The 18,219-nt window shown below is 28.3% G+C and overlaps 3 protein-coding genes across 10 annotated transcripts; 2 read left to right on the top strand and 1 right to left on the bottom strand.

Annotated features, from left to right (window-relative positions):
* The first annotated feature begins 202 nt into the window (after positions 1-202).
* Positions 203-2,221, top strand: LOC132930277 (protein SCO1 homolog, mitochondrial). The gene is made up of 5 exons (XM_060996050.1): positions 203-553; positions 703-898; positions 1,357-1,554; positions 1,631-1,839; positions 1,920-2,221. The coding sequence occupies exons 1-5, from the start codon at positions 521-523 to the stop codon at positions 2,118-2,120; spliced, it is 837 nt and encodes a 278-aa protein (XP_060852033.1). The 5' UTR covers positions 203-520; the 3' UTR covers positions 2,121-2,221.
* Positions 2,222-2,587: 366 nt separating this feature from the next.
* LOC132929829 (zinc finger CCCH domain-containing protein 10-like) lies at positions 2,588-5,042 on the top strand. 7 transcript variants are annotated; one of them, XM_060995427.1, is made up of 4 exons: positions 2,588-2,833; positions 3,533-3,805; positions 3,899-4,290; positions 4,843-5,042. In XM_060995427.1, the coding sequence occupies exons 2-4, from the start codon at positions 3,535-3,537 to the stop codon at positions 4,933-4,935; spliced, it is 756 nt and encodes a 251-aa protein (XP_060851410.1). In that variant the 5' UTR covers positions 2,588-2,833; positions 3,533-3,534; the 3' UTR covers positions 4,936-5,042. The 7 variants fall into 7 exon arrangements, with proteins under 7 accessions (XP_060851410.1, XP_060851409.1, XP_060851408.1 ...); XM_060995425.1 differs by having other exon boundaries at positions 2,589-2,833; positions 3,899-4,511; XM_060995424.1 differs by having other exon boundaries at positions 2,589-2,833; positions 3,533-3,835; positions 3,899-4,511.
* A 1,699-nt stretch (positions 5,043-6,741) lies between these two features.
* LOC132929850 (dynamin-like 120 kDa protein, mitochondrial) lies at positions 6,742-13,224 on the bottom strand. 2 transcript variants are annotated; one of them, XM_060995458.1, is made up of 20 exons: positions 13,069-13,224; positions 12,496-12,774; positions 12,029-12,161; positions 11,818-11,922; positions 11,121-11,198; positions 10,897-11,033; positions 10,654-10,817; positions 10,444-10,582; positions 10,239-10,364; positions 9,950-10,180; positions 9,724-9,869; positions 9,502-9,663; positions 9,226-9,425; positions 8,938-9,158; positions 8,752-8,871; positions 8,548-8,685; positions 8,269-8,472; positions 7,642-7,735; positions 7,457-7,567; positions 6,742-7,393 (listed from the first exon to the last, which is right to left on the bottom strand). In XM_060995458.1, the coding sequence occupies exons 2-20, from the start codon at positions 12,760-12,762 to the stop codon at positions 7,329-7,331; spliced, it is 2,841 nt and encodes a 946-aa protein (XP_060851441.1). In that variant the 5' UTR covers positions 12,763-12,774; positions 13,069-13,224; the 3' UTR covers positions 6,742-7,328. The 2 variants fall into 2 exon arrangements, with proteins under 2 accessions (XP_060851441.1, XP_060851442.1); XM_060995459.1 differs by lacking the exon at positions 11,818-11,922.
* Positions 13,225-18,219: the final 4,995 nt, after the last annotated feature.

Here is an 18,219-nt window from a genome sequence, read left to right as displayed (position 1 = left end):
GAGATAATTAACAAAAATATGCAATTGCAATAATTGCATAGAAATCCGCGCTCTAATTTATGATACATGATCATAATTATTATCATAGATCTGTTATCAAAACTTATAAGATACTGATAAAATTCACTGGTGGATCCACGGTCTTAGAAGATCTTCTAAGACCGTGGGTGGATCTTTCAGTGATAAGCACTTTATCATTGTCGGAAAGGAAATAAAGATTTATGATAAAAAAAAATTGAAGTATAATAATTATTTAATAATATATAACATTATTTTATTATTCGTGGGTAAAAAGTTTTCTAACATTAAGTATAAAGTTTATTTTTGACTCCTCATACGTCATAATTTTACTACATCTAATCGAAAAACGTACCATACAAAATTATTCTTCAAGTGTGCAAATACCAGTTTTTTGCGAAGTTTAAAATCATACATATAAAATAAAGATAAAATTCAATCAAAGTATTTAAAAAAGTGTTAACAACATTTATTTAGTGGTTTTTAAAAATTTTTAATAGTCATGTCATTTTGTTCCAGAAGAATTTTTCAACGAGTAAAATATCTATTTTATTATTTACTTTTTTTTTTATTTTAGTATTTTCCATAGATTATAGATATAGTTATAACTTGCAAACACTGACTGATTTTAATTAAATAATTATGTTTTTAAAATATAAACCTAAATGTAATTTTTTTTTATAGTTCCAAATTAATCAAATTTCAAAATTCTACTTTAGTAATGTGTCAGGAGGACCAAATAAACATGAATTTCCAAAACGTAATAAAACAATATTTGGAAAGGATAGTCCAATTACGTGGAAAACTGTAGGAATTACTGGTATTTTAGGAGCGGGTATGGTCACATACTTGTTATATCTTAAAGAAGAACAAGAAGAAAGTAAGTGTTGATAATTTTTAAGTTAGATACCTAATTAAATAACTTCTGTTTTGATTATAATTACCTAATACCTATGTATTATATTTAACAATATTTTATTTCAAAATTTTGAAAACCTTGCATAAATATAAATGTATAGTAAACATTACATTAATTTAAATATTCTTGGTTGTAGTTACGTTATATTTTTATTTAACTAAATATTTTATATTTCTTTTTTCTTGTAGTCTTTTTGATGTAAGAGGTAGTTACATGTATTTATTATATTATTTTTGTAATTATTTACTATTGAGCTATCTACCTGTATTTCTATTAAATAAATTAAAAATATATACATTGAAATTATTTATTCATAAATTATTTAATGATAAAGTTAACATTTTATCTTTATTTAATATTATATTAGCTATTTATAACTTAAATAAAAAACTTAAAAAAAAAAAATGTTTTATTTTCAGAACAAAGACGAGAAAGAAAACGTCAGCTAGGAAAAGCACAAATTGGAGGTCCATTTGAATTACTTGATGGATCCAACAATATTGTAAAAAGTGAACAATTTTTGGGGAAATGGATGCTCATCTATTTTGGGTTCAGTCATTGTCCAGATATATGTCCTGATGAATTAGAAAAAATGGCGTTAGTTGTTGATAATCTTGGTAACTATATAATAAAATCAAACATATTATAATGATAACTTTGTCATGTGGTAATCATATCATATAATTTTTTTAGAAAAAGAAGACATGAACACAGGCATTCAAGGTATTTTCATAACTGTAGATCCAGACAGAGATACTCCTCAAATAGTAGATAAATACATAAAGGAATTTTCTCCAAAATTCATTGGTTTAAGTGGTACATCAGATCAAATTCAGCAAGTGTGTAAAAGATATAGAGTTTATTATAGCCCTGGAAAGAAAGATGTTGATAATGATTATATTGTGAGTTTGTGACCATATTATAAACAATTATTATACTTTTAGAATTAGTTGTACATTTATATTTTTATTTATAATTTCAGGTGGATCATACAATCATTATGTACTTGGTCAATCCAGAAGGTGAATTTATAGATTATTTCGGACAAAATAAAACTGCCCCTGAAATAGTAGAACACATTTTATTACACATGTTTAAATTCAAACAAGAAAAAGGTTCATTATTGAGCAGCACTTTAGAAAAGATAAACTCATTTAGTGGAAAAAAAATTGCTACATCTTAAACGTATATTTAAATTCAATAAAAATTTTTATACGTTTAGACTAACTTCAGTTGTTGTTAATTGTTACAATAATTTTAAATAAATACATCAATTTTAAAAAAGTTTTGGCTTTAGTATTTTATTTTTTTAGTACTACAAGCACTTAATTTTCATGACGTATCCTATACGGTTTTACCGTACTATATTTAAGATATAGTATGTCTTCTATACCGTAGTTTTACCCATGGAAGTCCAGACCCTAAGAGTCTAGAGTCGACAATGTTGAGTCCTACAAAGTATAAGCCATAAACATAGAAAATATATACCATAAACTTTAATTATTGCTTATTTCTTACTAGTTAAGCTAATAGTTTGAACGGATTAAAAAAAATTCGTTTTTCCTCCAGGACTGCCTGGAACAAAAACTCCAAATGTTTACATCTAACTAAGCCACGCCCCAAAGGTCATTGATTATTTTTCCATTTTGATTTTAATATTTTATTACGAAAAGTGGTACCTACAGTCTTCTAGTCTTGTTGTTGTATTGTTAAAACATTTAAGTTTTGATTTTCGAGTTAACCATAACAAATTAAACCTATACATTAATTTCACTGTTTTTATAATATATAAAAAAAAAGAATAAAGTTGGTCTAAGTACAGTTATCGTAGTGTTCGTACAATCCTATAATTAATTGGAGTTTTGATTTAATTTTTGTAAAAATAATCTTCTTAAGGTAAAGTATTGACAATTATTACAATATACCAATATTATCATTATGTACAATGACTTGCCCTAATAGTTATTAACGACATTTCGCGCTAAGCAGCCTCAATTGCCAGAGACCTCGTCTTTAGTTTTAGTGGATATTTTGGCGATACTTACAACTGCCCAACGCCGGTCGTTCAATTGTATATTCACAAACTAATTTTAGTTAATTTTAGTTAACTGCCAACGTCGCATGCGCTTTACCCGGCCATCGAATTTCCATTGGCGTCGCGCGTAATTTGCGCCGATTAATTGAGTATTTACGCAGCGAGTATATATTATATCTATTAACTGTGTTAATAATTATTATTTGGCAATGATTTACTGAAGTTGGGTAGGTAATTGGTATAATAGTGCTTGCAAACATGTGCAAGGTTTTCACTTTCTTTCATTGACAACATTCAAAAATAATTTAATAAATTTAATTATTTATTTTAGATTTACCTATTTCTTAGACCATAATATGAGATATTTAAACTTCAAACACTTTGTTTCCATAATTGTCTAACAATATTAATTAGACTAAATTAATAACAATTAAAACAATATTCTTTAAATAATATAATTAAATTAAATAGGTATATTATATTATATACTGTGTTAAACCAAATTTTAGATTTTGAAATGCTAAGTGCATACAAATTTGTATAATAGTCTGAAATCGCAGGGATGAAGGGGAAAAAGGATCAGGAATCAGAAACAAATGACAATGTATGTCGTGATTTCATGCGAAATGTGTGCAATAGAGGCAAATCTTGCAAATTTTTTCATCCTCCTGTCGAAGAGGATAAGCGCAAATATGTATTTTGCCATGACTTTCAAAATGGCAAGTGTAGTCGACACGACTGCCGGTTCATTCATTGTTCTCGTGAGGATGAGGAATATTATAATCGGACCGGACGCATGGCACCAGAAGTGTTGAGAACAATTGAAATAACTGGTGCGCCTCCTTCTGATGATATACCTATTTGTAAAGATTATTTAAAAGGCAATTGCCATCGTAGCCAAGCTCATTGTAAATTTCGTCATGTAGATCAACCACTTGATGTACCTGTTAGAGGTCCAAATGGTCCTTTCAATTCACCCCAGCCAGCGATGCCACCTAACTTCGGTAATGAGTTGTTCCGCAGACGCTTTGATTTTGATGAAGAGCCCGATCCCAAGCGTAGGCGCTACGAATTTGACAACAGAATGCCGCTAGGGCGCCCATTCCCCAATCGCGACATGGACTTTTCCGCGCCACCTGGGCCTGTGCATCAACAGCCGTATTGGCTGTTGCAAGATGAGGTGGAAATGTTGCGCAAGCGTGTGGCTGAGTTGAAAAAGCGCAATGAGGAATTGCAAGCGACTAATGAATTCTTGTTGGAGCAAAACGCACAGCTGCGCATAAATGAACAAGCGCCCCTACGCAGCACCCAGCAAATGGTGAGCGCTATACGCACCGTGACCACAGTCCCAGTCAGCTTGGCGGCGGTGGCTGCGGCCGGCACACCCGTGTCCATAGCTACCGTCTCCATGGCTCCAATTCAGATACCACCTGTTGTATCTGGATCTGGCCCGCCGCCCCTGCCGCAGCCAACTAACTCGCAGCCTTTGGTTTCTTATCCTATTGGCAGATCGACATCGGCCCAACACTATATCCAACCGTAGGTATGTTCCTACCATTAATTTTTTTTTATTCTCAAAAATCTCGATTTGCTTTTATTATGTTTACATGACATTATTAGCATGTTTAAACTTCCATTATTTTATGTTTAATATTAGTTTGTATTATGTCTTCTAGTCTGAACAATTGAATAATTCACCCTTTTGGTGCAAACTCGAGGGATTTTATGTGCGGCATTTATTTAGGATCTGTTTCATCTTGGCAGGGGCGTGGGCAAGGCAGTCAATAACTGCCTAGATGAAATGGACTGACTTGTATTCAATATTATTTTTATCATTTCAATTAAAATATTTGTGTTTGGATTGTTTCAGTTTATGAACAGAGAAAATGGAAACATTGCTAATAAGAATTTGACATTAACAAAACAAAGAATGTACAATCTATGTTACAATAATAGAATGTAAGAAATACTTTTTTTACAATTTGAATACCATAATATTTTTGATGTTGGAAAGATAAATTTCTTTTAATTGTAAAATGTATAAATTTAATAAAAATATAATTTATTTCATATTAGTTTAATGTTTCATATTCTTAAGCCATTTGATTATAAACGTCAACATTTGTGTTCTGATTAATAACACTATTTTAATTGCTAATAATTTATATAAATTTGACATTTATAAAAATTTTAGTTAAGTAACACCATTGAATTCTTATCATAATATATTGTTTATTTATATTACGGTGAAGGTCCTTGAAAATCAATCATTGAATACAATACATTTGTAATGTAAATAAAGTATTTAGTAGAAAACAAAAATTTATCTAATTGACTTGTATATTTATTTTTCACCTTCGTTGCCTCTTAATTTATATTTATTTTTCAAAAGAATTTTACTTATCGTGTAAGTAAGCAATTACCTATTTCATTACTATATTAATTGATAAGGTGTAGTATTATAAATGTTTCCACATCTGAGTAATACAATATTAAATTAATTTATACAATTTTGAACGGATATATTCTAAAACTATCACTTTTACATTAATAATTAGTTGTATGTGTCATTGTGTCAATGTTTTTAATATTAATAATAAATATTATAATTGGCATAACAACTTTGCGAGTTGTGCACAATTTTAATTTTTTATTAAGCAGTCACTTGCTATTTTCAAATGTAAATCATTAATGTTGCTGCTAATTCATTATGTTCATATTCAAAAATATATAATTTAAATTCAATTTATTTGTATTTCTTACTATTTATATTTAAATTCATTAAGTAAGTTATAAATGTAACTAGTCTTTTAATTTATGTTATAGTAAAATTTTATAGATTATATTTAATAAACCATTAGAATGTCTTCTGTGCATTAAAAAAATAAATATATATATATGTAACATGTAAACATGGATATGTAATTAATGTTTAGCTTTATTATTTATATATAATAAACTTTACACTATTTATTTCTTCAATTGATTTAGTGCAATTTTTAAAAAATTTTTCTACAAAGAGTTAGAGATATTTAAAGTGCTCTATAATATTATCCTATGTATTTCACAAGAAATAATGATCTAGTTTTCATGTATGTTACAAGTTACATTATTGTATGAAATATACAGGTCACTTGGCATATTAATTATTTAATTTTCTACAAATTTAAATAATGCACTAACTACGATGAAAGCTTAATTCCGTGATTTGCCTATACAACATCAAATTGTAAGAAATCATCTGTTATTGATCCACAGGAAATACTGAGAATCAAACATTTTATACTCTTTCAACATGAATAAATATTTCAAACAAAATTGTTTTAAGGCATCTAGTGAGGTATGACTGTGATTAGAAGGGGATGCACAGTAAACCATTAAGTCCAACCCAGTCACAATTGATGGCCAAAACAAATATAATAAAAAGATGAATTAATTTATTTTTAGGATTTTTTGTTTATAAAACCTAACTTTCTTTAGAAATCAAAACAATTATAAGACAATTATGTGTCGTTAGTTTTGCAAAAAATAATTGTTAAGAGGTCTTCGTACATGTTTGTCGTCACCATCTTACTCTTACATATATACAACAGGAAAAATTTGTCTTCAGTAGGATTCATTTTATGTTGTTAACTTTAATAGTAAAGTTATATTATCAAAACTGACAGGTAAAAATATCTTGAAGATGGAGACAACATAATATACAGGTATGGTTTTAAATCTCATCAGTATAATATTGGTACCAAGGTTTTCCAACATAACATATTAATAAACCGGTTTAAAGCCATTTATTTTCTTAGTCTGTCCACACCAAGCTATTTTAAGGAAAGCACAAATAGTTTGATAGTTACAATTAAAATAACAATATGATTATTATAACCTATTATAATATTCTATTTGATATTAATCGTACATTACTATAATAAATGTATTATAAGAAATTGCATTAAAAAAAAAAAATCTTTACATTAAATAATTATTTATTATCTACTACCTAATATGAATTATAGCCTAATTGTATCGTACTTTTAACATAACATTATTTAATAGAGGATTTTTTGGCATTACAAACTTACAAACACGTACAAAAATAGTACGGAATGAATGTTTTATGATATTATCAGTACATCAGTCAACTATTAAATAAATATATAGGAATATATTTACAAAAAAAAAACCAATTTTATACAAATCACTATAGTATAATAACATCATAATTTTAAATGTTACTAACTACTTAGGAAGTAAACAATATACAACAAAATTGAAAACAGAATTATATTAAGTCAACATTAATGTTAAAAACCTTTAAAAGAAACATAATAGTATGTATAAATTAATGATCAAGTTAAATTATTATTTTTCTTTATTCAATGCTTGAATGAAATCTTCTAGTTTCTCTTGAATTTGTTTGACTTTATCTAAAATAAAAAATGCTCATAAAAATACATATTCTAGACATTAAAATAGCTTAATAAACTCACTAAGTTCTTCCACTAAAGTTACTCGGCGTCCTGTCAAAAGTTTGCATTTGATCTCATTATTCTGGCTGTACTCATCTAAAACTTCTTTTAATTCTTTATGTAAACGTCTCACTAGTATGAAAAAAAACCAATTTATTAATAATTTTAGTTTTTTATGATAAGTAAATTAAAACTTAAAAATATACATTCTCTGTTGGTAATTTGTTGTCTTAAGACGTTGGCAGTTACTTTGATCATACGTGTTATCCTCCAAAACATTTCAATATCATAATATTCATTCTAAACAAATAATATTTTTTAGTATATTAATATTATGTTTTAAACATATATATGTCACAAATATTGAGTGAAATCACTCTTTTCGTAACTTTGGATATAATATACAAGGTAAATGAGAAATATTTTTATATAATGTGGTTATATTGTTAGGTTGGGTTAGGACTATAGGTAAATCTAAGTCTTAATTTTTTTGATTTTTTAATTGGATATTCTATCTAGAAAGATTGCTGATTTCACTACACAACAGACTTACAGATGGTAAATTTGGTAAGGGCTATGGACAAGCATTACTTGACCACTGCTGACAAAAACTGGTTGCAGCCAAGGGTATAATCTCATTCCAGATATAGTATGACTGTTTATTTATAAAAATTTTAGATAAATATTCACGCAATTAAAAAATAAAGTTTAATCACTAAATGGATAAATACATTACATGTAGTATTGTTTCAATAACATTATTGAGGTTAATTTTAATTTATTAATTTGTTTTTATTTTTATTTTAAATAATTCTAGGTTTTCAAATGAATACCTGTAAGCCATTTGATTCTTGATAGTGGTAAAATTGTTTTTTAATATTCTGTGCATTTTCTAGAGCTGTTTTGAAATAATGACGTCTATATACTAGATACCACGTTTGCCATATATCATCAAGTTCATAAGGTGTTCCATTTTTTTGTTTCAAATTGTTACTTATGGTTATCTGTTCATCTTTACTTAACAAATTACTATGGTTCTAAACAGAATAATGTGGCATAAGTATGACAATTTAGTTATAAATATAATATAAAATTAAAAATAATTTAATTACGGGATTCGAATGCAATAAATTTTCCAGTTCGTATTTAATATTATTTCTTTTAGTTTGCTCAGCTGTAGAACTTTGCCAGTAAAACCATTTCTCATAGTTAGAAGGGCCAACCATTTCTTTCAGTGAACTATCAGTTACCTATGTAAAATAAATCAAATGACATTGTTATAAGTTATCAAAAATAATAAGAAATAAATTGTTTACTTTTAAATTTTGTTCAAGGGTACTAGTAAGAAATTGGGCAGCTTGATCCCAGTTATGTTTATCTTTTATACATCTATCTTCCAAAGTGTTCAATTGAATAACTCGTAACATTTCTAATGCCTATAAAAAATATTTAAATTTTCTCATTCATCCTTTAAGTAATTTCTATTAATAATAATACTTTACCTTCTCTTCCCAAGAGTGCCTTGTTAATGCTTCATCAATAACAGCAGTTTTTAAAGTCTCTAAAATTTCATCGGATGCTTGAAGTTTTTGGTTTTGGTTTTCTTCAAACATTGTTTTGAACATGTCTTTCAACACAACCCAGCCTATATTAATTGATTTTCTGGGTAATTGCTCCTCTGCCCACTGCTTCAATTTAATATCAACCATTGTATTAAAGCTTGCTATATAATAACATAAAAAATAAAGTTTTAGATTTCATGCTTTTATTATTATTATTATTATTATTACCGGTACTATTGGTTTGATTCACCGAATAGCCTGCAGGCAAATAGACATTTTCAATTATGTAGTGAGCTATGCCATTCCACAGTTCAGCATTAAGTTTCTCTTCCCAATCCTTAACAGACACAAGACTAAGATTTACCACTTCATTTAAGACTTCTCCCCGAGCTTTTTCAAATAACTCGTCTCTGTCAAGTTCTAAATACCTAAAGTAAAGTCAATGTTAAAAATTCATACTTTTAGTTTTGACTTATGAGAAATTTATAATAGTTTGTCAAAAACCTTGGAAAATTATTTTTCCATTCTGTTTCCAAATTGTATCTAGTCGCTTTAAAAGAATCTGCTTGTTGTTCCACTGTTTCACGAACCATTTTCCAAAAACAATCAGAAACAGCCATACTCAAGTTGCGCGTTGTCAATTGCGATGAAATACCAATAGAATCTCTGTAAAAAAACAACAAAAATCAGTAACAATGAATTCTTCAAAAGTATTGTAAGTTTTACCTGAATAGCTTCGAACTCCTAAAAAACTTCTCTTCATATTCCTTTATACTCTCAATACTATCATTTTGACTGCCTTTGCCAGTTATAACGGCAAAGTATCCTAATGCTTTCATAGGAAATAGACTACCACTAAGAATTTTATTAACCTAAAAAATAATATGTAAATTAATTAAGAACACTGAAAATTAGTTATAATTCAGATAAAAAAAAGAGTCTATTCACATACACGATCCGCATTGGCCATGTTTTTTTCAGCCAAATCAACTTTAGTTAAAACTAAAATAGTACGTCGACCATGTGGATCAATTTGGGATACCAAATCTGTGACATTACTTCTCTCTGCATCCACGGATCCGTCTTGAATACAGAGAATGATTGCATTTGGATTAGACATATACGCTGTAGACATCTGACGAATACATTCTCGCGTGTCAGGTGCCATGCCTTGGGTTACACTCTAATAAATAAATTTTAAATTAATAATTGATCGTTATATGGAGACAGTTCTAACTAACACTAATGATGCCCGGTAGATCGACAAGCACCATTCGTTGAAGACCAGGACCACGGACCGTCATAGAAATAACTTCATTACTCACAGAATTTCCACGGCTTACGGTGTTTTTCATTCTTACTTCTACCTTTTTTTTAAATTTAGGATAACATTGGTCAAAAATTAATAATTGGTGTTAAATAATAAATTATACAAAAACTTCTTACTTCTTTTCTGAGTTCAGCTAACTCAGACTCTTTAGTTAAATCAAATTCTCTAGCACTATCTTTAAATTGTGCTACATGATATGGACCTTCACTTAAAGTTACTTTAACAGGTGCTCTGGTCATCATTTCTCCAGCACCCCTAAAAAAATATAATAAAATAGCAATGTACTATGTTTGTATTAAAATAATTTTATATATGTTAAATATTACCTAGGAAAAATTCTTGCTTGTGCTATCATTTCTAATACCGAAGTTTTTCCAGAACTTTGATCACCGATTACAATAACTCTGGGCAAATGGTCTTGAGTTTGGTAATTTGAATCATAATCATTCAATTCATCAAGTAGTTCAGAGTACATATCTATTAATGATTTCTAAACAATAAAAATAGTATTTATTAATAACTGTTATAGACAAAATTCAAAACTAATCAAAACTGTTTTTGATAATTACTTTAACTTTTCTCATGTTCATTTTATGATTTTTTGCAAGTAAAAGTATTTTTCGCAATTCTTTATTTTCCTTTTCTAGTTTTTCCAATTCTTTTTGGTACCTCAACTGTATTTCTATAAGTTCTTGTTGAGATATTTCTAATATATTAAATATAATTAATTAGAACAAACAATATAATGTGTAATTTGGACAATTCATATATATTTTCAACAACATATACTAACCCAATTTCTGTTTATAATCTTTAGAGTTTGGTGTTGCAGCTTTAGTAACAATGGGAGATATATCTTCAACAATTTTAGCTACAAAAATATTAAATAAAGACATGGTAAGTTTAAAAACTTTCCCTATTTTTGTTTTTAAAAAAAAAATCTATACCAAATGTAATCTAACGTTAATTGTGATTGTTATATATTATGTATTAAAATCTAAGATTAAATTTTTATTGACACAATTAAATTATTACAAATTATTTAGATTAAAAAAATATATATATAATATTAGATGCAGTAAATTAGGTAAGTATTTAAAAAAAATTGTTTAAAAAATAAAATAATACTAAAAAAAAATTCTAATTTATGAAATAAACAGGAAAACAACTGAAAATGGAAGAACTTAAATAAGTTACAAAAAATAATAATAATATGTCAAATTGAAGTTAACTCAAATGAACATGTTGCATTTGCTCAAATTAAATTACAAGTAACTTAACTTCATACTGGTAAATTTATTAATTAATTAGAAGTAGTTACTTGATTTTAAATTTGATCAAGTGCATAATTTTGCATAAAAAATTATTAAAAATAAATAAATAAAGCAAGGGGAATAAAGTACAAATTTTTTTTCACAACACTAACAAGCTATTAAACACATTGAAAATTAAGATGGTTATTTGTTTTTCTCTGGTAGATAAAAACTCACATTGGTCATTTGATTCAGTAATTTCTGCAGCCTTAAATGCTTGGTCAATATGAGAATCAAACCAGACCTTTAATTTTTCCAATTTTTCATTAGATTTTGAAGAGTCTATAACATACAATATGAACTGTTTGTACAGTCTAAACACTAAATTATCTCAGATTTTAACAAATTTAAGTTCTTCCACAAAACATTATCAGTTTTAAGGTCTTACCAAAATCAATATTTTGCACAGTGTCCATAATTGATTTCAATGACGTTTGAATAGTATTGGCTACATCATTGTTGGGAAAAATATCTTCCAACCAACTAAGATCAGGTAATGAATCTTTCCATTCTTGATATTTCTATAATATTACATACAATTTACAAATTATAGTAATAACTCATCATTATTTTTTCTTTTGATGTAACAACTGTAAGGTTGGTTTGACAAACATATATTAGATACTTGGACTGTTATATACTAGAAAAGGTTTAAATTGTGCATGATTTCCAGTTGCCTTCTATACAAGGGGGTGGAAGTACCTTACTCTCTAGACAGTCACTTACCCAAGGAGAAAGGCCTACCCATGACTAAGGTATAAACCTGCGATAAGTATGCGCCAGCCACTACATCCCCATTAATTAACTAACAACAATCATAATTAGTTATTGTAAATTTAGTTATGTATTCAATACCTTTGAAACAGATACACCACCACCAACAGCACTGCCTATCACTAAATATCGTAATTTTAAAACTGAATTTAAAACACGCATTATTGCAAAATGCCTTGACAACTGTGGATTATTTATTTTAAATAATGGATTTCTGTCCATTCTACGCAGCATAATATTGCTCATACTTCTTTGTTGAATATGAGAATATGTATTACATCTTTTTATGAGCTTTCGGTTCTTTAAAATGCTCACTAAAACAGGTCGTCGACAAGCCAATATCTCCATTATTAAATTAATCTGAAAATATAATGAAAATTTCAGATTTTAGTTATTTAACATAACAGTTTATATAATTGAATAAATTTTAGCTTTACATTTGAATTTATTTAAAAATGTTTAAGAAAATATAGACTTTTTTTTCAATTATACAACAAAATATATGTTAACAATGTTTAATTTTTAAACGTTTAGATTATACACTACCTACTAGATAGACAATTCAAAATAGGTTTAAATAAGGTTATCAGCTATTTTTTTAAATTATAAAATATCATAAAGGGCGACAAACAATATTTAACAATATTTAGTTACCTCTTAAGTTGTATTAATTGTATAAAATAGAATCAATGAAAAACTATTTTCTTAGTTAATAATGAATAAAAAAAATGTTATAACTTATTTCTTAATTTCTTATTTTCAACTGGCTAGTGGCTAGCAATAATATAATTATTTTAGACTTCGATTAAAATATGTTAGTGAAGATAACTCATTTAGTAACTCCTGCAAATTTAACTTCTATACCACTGATAAGAGATTGGTTAATACCAGTAATATTAAGTTGCATTTCCTACGTTTATTAGGGGTAATTTAGTAACTAAAATGAACACGATAATAATCATTACCTATATTATATAATGTATTATGAATATATTATGTATAAATTATTCAAATAATATGAATATATAGGGTCTGGCAAAAAAACCTCCTGTATTTAGAGATAGCGCTGTGTGAGTTGTGGTGGTGGTACAACAGTGGAGAAGGTATCAATGGATACTGTATACGTGCCATTTTTAGTATATGTAATGGCAAGGAACAAGAAAAAATAAAACAAAAAAATTAAATAAAAACCAACAAAAAATAAATAAAATAAAACGTGATTTAAAAAAAAAATTTAATTTAAATTTTTTAACGTGATCACCATAATCACGTTCTTTGGTGATATTTAAATGCACAGCGTACGATCATGGCCCGCATATATCCTTAACAAACCAATCACCTGCAGGTATTAGCAGCCATTACATGCACCAAAAATGACACGAAAAGTTATGGAAAACTATCAGGAAAAACTTCGTGAATGTATTAACAATAGAAGACACCACTTAACATATCACAACGCTATGAAATTTTCTTTATAGCTTAAAATTTTAAACTTAAGTTTAGATTAAGTAATTTTAAAAATATTTAAATACAGTTAATTAAGTTAGGTACTTTTCAATGAAAAGTTTTCATAGGCGTGTCCAGAGTCCAGACCTTTGACGCAGAGGGTGCAATCTGGTGCGTACCCAGGTGGCTAAGGGGCTTTAGCCTCTTTTTTGAACAATTTTTCTTAATTCATGCTGGTGCCATCTGAAATCGCGGGGGGTGATACTACAGGTGCATACCCTACATCCCCCCTGGACACGCCTATGGTACTTTTAAAAATGCATCAAATTATTACTAATAGATAACTTTAATTTAAGTGAAATTTTTTTTTTTTAGAAATGTCAACGTTATATTAATTTCTTACTCTAACTCGCACGTAACAAAGACAAAATGCAGTATTCATGAAAAAATAAGAAAAAAAGGATTAAAAAAAAACCCTCATTTAAAATAACAATGTGCTAGAGAAATTCGCGTCATTGTGGAAACATTTTTAATAAATAAATAAATGGAATGTAAAATATATTTTTTTTTCAATTCAAATAATAATAAAAATCATTTAAATGCATTTTTATAAAATGGGATAGGTATACTTACCAATATAACAATTTAACTATATTAAAAAAATTCAAAAAATCAAAATTTATTATTAAATGAAAATGTGTAGGTTAGCACGCTTGATTAATCACTCTGTATATAAAATATGGATATTAAGGTGGACACATGGACAAATTATCGGTATTGGTAATCATTAAAAATCAGTTGAGTATTGAAATACGTAAATAACTCGTACAGGCACTCAGGAAATAAATATTAGTTCTAAATCTAATAAAAATTATGTTACATAATTTATTCTAACTTACAGTTCCGTTTCGACTAAATATGGAGTTTTGTGAATATTTTGAACTAAGGATGATCTTCAAAGAACCAAACAAAGCTGTTAATTTAAAATCTTTTATAAAAAATTCCATAGTCTTTGTGTCTGAAATGTTGTAGGTCCTTGGAAATTTTACATTAGCTTTTTTTGATATCGTATTGACTGTCTCAGCCAATCCAATCTGTTATGTATATCAATACAAATTTATTACTTATATACAGCTATATTTTATCGTTGTATTATTAATAATTTGCAAAAGTACTTTAGTGCAAAAACTCAAACTATTCAATAGACTAAATATTGTCTTGTCATTTTTTTTATTCCAATCAACATCAAATCGGTTTGTAGTAAAAATGTAATTGGCGCTAACGTCTTTGACTATCGGCCACAAATATGAGTTTTCTTTATTTTCAATAATTAAGGATTCCCTTGTTGAAGCTAACGAAGGCGGTGACCTGATATATGTAAATATTGCACGATTGTCTAAGCGCATACACACAATTATTAATTAAATCATTTTTACCGTTAGAAAACAACGGAAATTTATCGATTAGACATACTACTAGATTAATACAGTGTTATGTATTATAAATTATAATTAAATTCAACGTAATAGTCGTACTATTTATCATATTGAAATAACATATTGAATTTAATTAGTTGAAAATTAAAATGGTATAATATTTGAATTTGAATAATTTATATAATATGATAAATAATATTTGTATTTAAAATATATTTTAACTCATTAAAAAAAAAAAACAAATATATTATTGTCTCTATACCTATAGATATTTTAGTAATAAAGATAATTTTATTAATTAAAATATATTTTACTTGCTAAAGCCAATGTAGTAAGTAAATACTCATAATTCAGTGGTTTGATGTCTGGATTTCTTTTTTCTATCCACCCTCTTTTCTTGAGCTCCTCTGATATTATTGGATAATATAATCCGTGTATTGAAAATATTCTTTTGGCCTATCATATTTTAAATTTATTATTAAGTTAATAACCTTAACTTTAATAAATCCATTATTAATGCAAAAATTATTTTTCAATAGAAAATTAAAACTAGAAAAATTATATAATATAGATATAGCCCCCCACAAAAAAAAACAATATTATACAAATTTATAACCAGGGGGGGGATCCGCCCTTGGCTGAGGGCCATTTTTGCCAATCGGAATATTCCTTCACTGCCACGACATAAGTCGAGTATAATAATGTCGTGATGATATATTTTTAGAGAATTCGACAGGTTTCGCTGGAATCACATTTCAACACGTCGCATAATACGAATAATAATACTATAAGTTATTGTTAATTTTAGTTCTGAAACGTTAGTTACGGTTTCTTTTTAATATGGATCGACCTTCAAAGCAAAAAGTTTATGTTGACAATTTTTTTACCAAGTATTATGTTGGAAATATTGAAAAACGTAAATGTTTATTTTGTAAAGAGTCTTATGCCTATAATGCATTTCGTTTGGCAAAGCATTTATTAGTATGTAAAAAAACTGATGCAACATTTTCAACGGAAAAATTAAAAATCGCATCATTGTTCATCGATAAACTGCAATAGTATTGATCTTACCACACTCGGGTAACTATATTTATTAATTATATAAGCACCATAATAATTTTAAAAAATACTGTATTATACAAATGAAAAATAAAATACGGTATTTTTTACATCACTGGACTGAGCCAGCAGTATATTATTCATATATAACGACGTAGACATATTATATTATATCGATTATTATATATATATTAGATACCTGTATCGCGTCCGTCGCCCGTTTTGCCAACGCCGCAAGCACATCCTCTCCAAGCACTGGCGCCGCAAATGTCGTAAACCGGCGTACTACAGCATCATTACAAAAACTGTCGTTCAGAATATGTGCTTGGCATTCTATCTTCAAACTCACGTGCAACAACCTCGTGTAGTTATCAACATTCCACATGAATTTGTAGGCTTTGGGTGGCGGATTGTCCTTGCCGACCAATGACTTGTAGTTGCTGATTACCGACTTACCCGCCTCATTTTCCGGGGCAACGACTGCAACCTTCCGAGTCTTACGAGCATCTTTGTCGGTCTCTACGGGCTTAAAGGCCGCAACTTTTATTTTCTTTATTTTGTTGCCGGCGATCCCAGCAACGGACACGGTTCTTTTGGTCGACCTCGCCGGGGTGCTTTTGGTCTTGAACCCGCCAGTGCAAAATAATGCACAAACCTTTGTGTGTAAGTGTATATATGTCTATTCGATGATTATATGAAAAAATTTTTTATTCGTCAGCTTGTAATATTATATTGTTTCGAATTAAAAAACTATATATTAATTATGTTACTATGACTATTTTTTATTGTACACGATCTATAAAAGATAATTTTCTTACAGTAAGTATAAATTGTGTACCATGGGTGTAGTCGGATTGATTAGCCTGCAGGTGAGCCTTGATTAGCTAGGTGAGGTCCTTCCATTTGAGACATTTTGGCGTGGGTTGGTTATAGCGTATTCAGCTACTACCTAACTAGTGTCTAGTACTTATAGTAGGTCATGGCACTATTTGCGTTTTAAGTACCTATCTGACAACCTACATGACCATCATCAGGAATGTTAGAGGTAAGGGAGTTAATAGCACAGTAATCAGTTATTACGGGTGGATTGTGATATTTTTGCGAACGGGTATAGACCAAAGAGTGTTTAGACGAGGGATAGAGATATCATATTCTTTATATAGAGAGTATATTATAGACAGTATGGTTAGGAATGTCAGGATATGGGCTTTTATTATTTGGCTAGGATTTATTTATATAATAATAATAACAGGCGGTTAGTGGTTAATCTAATTCCAATTAACTACTCTAATTTATAGTAAAATTTAATTTAACCAGTGTCGCAGCTACCGGGGGTGCTAGGGGTGCACAAAACCCCCGGGCCCCGGGCGACCGGGCCCTAAATTAATTCATAACAATAGGCCTATGGCTAAACTATATGGAACTTTTTTTTCTAAATATTTTTATGGTTACAATTTATTATACGTCTGATCAGAATGAAAAATTTTTAGACTATAAGAGCATTATTATTCAATAATGCTAATAATAACAATTATATTGTGTATTTAGATTTAATTTTTTATTATCTAAAAATAGAAGGATTTTGTATAAAATTAATGTATGTCAAATAGTTTATCGCACCGCGCCACCCGCCACAACACGTTTCATATAAGTATACTATATATTATAAGGTAATTTTTTAAGCATGCTCACCCCATTTTTATGCTTAAATTATGTACACATTCAAATTCTGAATTTTGGAATTTTGAAATGTAATTAAAGACGTTAGTTTCGAGTACTTAGATTTTTCACAACATTTTAGAAGTATTCTGTGGCGACAACCACATTGGTTTTTCAAATGAGAACATATATTATGTTTTAAAGC

Source organism: Rhopalosiphum padi, chromosome 4 (genome assembly GCF_020882245.1).
Source record: "Rhopalosiphum padi isolate XX-2018 chromosome 4, ASM2088224v1, whole genome shotgun sequence".
In the NCBI taxonomy this organism is placed as follows: Eukaryota; Metazoa; Arthropoda; class Insecta; order Hemiptera; family Aphididae; genus Rhopalosiphum; species Rhopalosiphum padi.
Note: the sequence above shows the minus strand (reverse complement) of the source record. Positions and strands in the feature narration are given on the sequence as shown.